General features: G+C 32.6%; 1 protein-coding gene across 1 annotated transcript; it reads right to left on the bottom strand.

Annotated features, from left to right (window-relative positions):
- Positions 1-1,653: 1,653 nt before the first annotated feature.
- LOC105801810 (probable WRKY transcription factor 27) lies at positions 1,654-3,322 on the bottom strand. The gene is made up of 3 exons (XM_012633109.2): positions 2,708-3,322; positions 2,515-2,628; positions 1,654-2,422 (listed from the first exon to the last, which is right to left on the bottom strand). Exons 1-3 carry the CDS (start codon positions 3,097-3,099, stop codon positions 1,879-1,881), a joined length of 1,050 nt encoding a protein of 349 aa, XP_012488563.1. The 5' UTR covers positions 3,100-3,322; the 3' UTR covers positions 1,654-1,878.
- Between the last annotated feature and the right edge of the window lie 221 nt (positions 3,323-3,543).

Consider the following 3,543-nt stretch of genomic DNA (forward strand, 5'->3'; position numbering starts at 1 on the left):
GACAATCAAATTTAGCTAAAAGAATAATTATCAATTTGATAAAAATATTTAATTATTAAAAATTAAATTTGATATTATACAAAACTAAAATTACCTTTCTTTTTTCTCGTATAACAAAGATAATGATACTTGACAGAGATTTTAAATATATATTAAGAATATTCAAATATTAAATCTTACGTTTTAACTACCTCTACAAGCTTTGAATAATTAACTCAATTGTTAATTCAATTCTAACTAACCAATTATACCAAAATAAATACTGAGTAAAACCTATATATTTAATTCTAGAAATTATTTTAAGAGAGCTGAAATTAAATTATAAAATTTTGAGATGTTAAAATCGTGTATTAATTTATGTTTTCATCATTTTAAGGAATAAACAAATTTTTTAGAATTAAAGTGCAATTTTGTCTTATATTAATTTATAATCTAATCAATTTGTGAAACAATTGAATTATAATTTTTTCATATTTTAAGTTCACCCTCGGATTCACTTCTCTAATAAATCTTAAAAGTATTAAAATGTTACAACTTTTATTAAAAAAAACTTTTAAAGGATAAAAGTACCATGGAGACCTTGTATTAATAATTAGATTGCAATTTTCTCCTTCTATTTAAAAAAGCAAATTAGTCCTTATACATTATATTAAAGAACAAATGATCATTATATTAAAATTTTCATCTATTTTTATTGTTAAAAACTTGTCATTGTACGTTAGCATGCCACATATAACTGTTTATATTTTCCGTTAATTATGCTAGTATTTAATAATAAAAATTACGAAACTTTTAATGAAAATGACTAATTTAGTCTTTCATCTAATATACAAAGACTAATTTATATATTTATAAGTAAGAGAGATAAAATACGATTTTACCCAAATATGGAGACATTCTTAATAATTTTACCTTCAAAAACATATTTATAAACAAATTCATCGACTCAAATTCTCAACATTGACAAGGTCCGCATTTGGTCTAAAACCACTATACATCACCTCCCATGACCATCCATGGTTTTCTAGTATGGGGATGTCAACAATGATAAATTACTCTACTCTTAACTAACATGCTATTATTTTATTTGCCTATTCCCTTAATTAAAATATTAATAATGCATAAAATAAATTTGACCAACTGTTGTATCTAAAAATAAAATAAAAGTTTGACCATAGAACGGATCCAACTAGCGAACCCCACCCGTGTGAACCCACAGGAAAAATAAAAAAGCGACTTTTTGTCTCGTGATGAAGGCATCCCAACCGGAAATGGTTTCACGTTCCGAAATTAGACTAAATAAATATATTATTACATTCTGCACTTATGTAATATCTTTATAAAATATATCTAAATTTAAAACTTATTATATTTACGCATTTTTTTAACTTTTACATATAAATATAATGATAATATTTGTTTCTTTTATAATAATAATTCTAAACCAAAATATTTTTAGAAAATATCAACTTCCTTTCAGCAAGTTACTGTTTTTTAAATAATAAATTGTTCATATTTTTCTATCAATAATAATAATTTTATAGAAATTCAAAAGATAGTGTAAAATTTTCGGATATATCATTTTATTTTCAGGAAATGATATGTTGATTCTAATTTTCTTTTCTTTTTAAAATAAAATAAAATTTCGACAACTTTATTATTATAATTACAATATTAACTTTCTTTTTTGAACGATACGATACAATATTAACTTTGGATGAATAGAATCTTTTCTATGACATATACACGAAATTAAAGGTGTAAAATATGCTTTCTCTTCTGTATTTATGTTATTGAACAACTTAAAGAAGAGAAAATTAAGCTACCCAAAAAAACACACCCTACACGTTTACCGCCCAAAAAAAGGTGAAAATCAGCCTACCAGCCACCACCGGCGGCGGCGGAGGCGGAGCTACCGGTGCCCCAAGAGGAGAACTTATCACCGAAGGCAGAGCTGTTTCCTAATCCACTACCAGTACTACTGCTGCTGCCACCGCCAGCATCACCTACCAGCTCTTCCAATCCCTTGAAGAGATCGTCATCAACATGCACGTCGGGGATCAGAAGATCATCTTCGTAATCGTTTACCGCTTCCGGTGACATTTCAGGAGCGATGTTGTCAGTGCTCTCGTCATCGTCATCTCCATTATCGCCTGCGTTGTTGTTCACGTCGGCTGCTGTGCCTCCAGGAGCTGAAACCGTGGTCGGCGAAGTAGAGCAAGAAGCTGTGGCGGGGGCGGCGGCCCTTTGAACGGTTGATAGCTTGTTCCGAGTACTACCGGCGAGAGAATTCCGGTGAGTGGGCCTAGGGTGCGTGTGGTCACCCGTATACGTAACGATGAAGACGTTGGGTTCCAAATTACTACGCTCCACTTGTTTCCTCGCTGAGCACCCCTTTGAGCTACTGCACCTGTAGTAATTTCTGCAAAAAAAAAACAAATATTCATGATAAAAAAATAAAACAAAATGAAAAGTAACCAAAGATGCCATTGAAGGGTACGGAAGTTAATTAACCTTGGATACGGTGACCCTTTGATAGGCTTTTGTCCGTATTTACGCCATGCCCACGGATCCGAAGACAAATTATCAGCTGTTACATGGCATACAGTTCTCTTCTGCTGGTTCTTCCTGCAGAAAAAAATGGAGGATTTTTAGCTAATGAACCAAAAACAAACAGGAGCCGCCGACGGGTCGTTTTTAGTTTTACCTCTTTCTTGGTTTTTTCAACTGCTGTTGTGTGTTTAATGGCTTAATAAGCTGCTGCTGCCATTGATGATATTGGCCACTAGATACTCCATTAATGGACCTCGAAGAGCTCGGATCTGTACCATGATTAGTGCTGATGACGGTGGTGGTGGGGTCGGATAACAAAGGCTCGTAAGAATCTTGTAAAGAACCACTTTTTTTAAGATTAGGAAATGTTAACGGATCATCTTCTTCCTCAAACGTCAACGAAGCTAAGCAAGCTAAAGGGTCTTCGCGCCAACTATCATTATTCCCATTCGAGAAATAGTTTCCTGATACGGCGGAGGTGGATGTGTTGGTGGCGGACGTACAACTCCTCACCACCGCATATAGATCCCAGTCCCCTGCAGCCATTTTCAGTTACTCCCAAAATCAACGTAGAAAGTTTCCGAACACCGAATACAGCTGTTTATTTTGTTGAGCAAACGAGCGGAAAAGGAAACGCACAGGCACGAGAGGCGGAAAGGACTGTGGCGCTGACTTTTTTCCAGTTGTGAATGAAAAGAAAATTAACGGAGAGAAAGGAAAAGAAAAGAAAAAGCATAAAAGACTATTACAAAGAGTAAGAAGAGAGAGGAAAATGGTGGGTGGTGCACCTGACTTGCTATTTGTTAATTATTTATACATGTGAGAAAATCAAAATACGGGTATCACCGGAAAAAAATTAGAATTTTTAAATTTCACTTGATTTTATGATTTAATATTAAATTATTTTATTTAAATTATATTTAAACTCACAATTCATTTGCAATAACAAAAATATTTCAATATAAAAATAATAAATATTATAATGAAACA

The sequence above is a fragment of the Gossypium raimondii genome, chromosome 11 (assembly GCF_025698545.1).
Source record: "Gossypium raimondii isolate GPD5lz chromosome 11, ASM2569854v1, whole genome shotgun sequence".
NCBI classification, from domain to species: Eukaryota; Viridiplantae; Streptophyta; class Magnoliopsida; order Malvales; family Malvaceae; genus Gossypium; species Gossypium raimondii.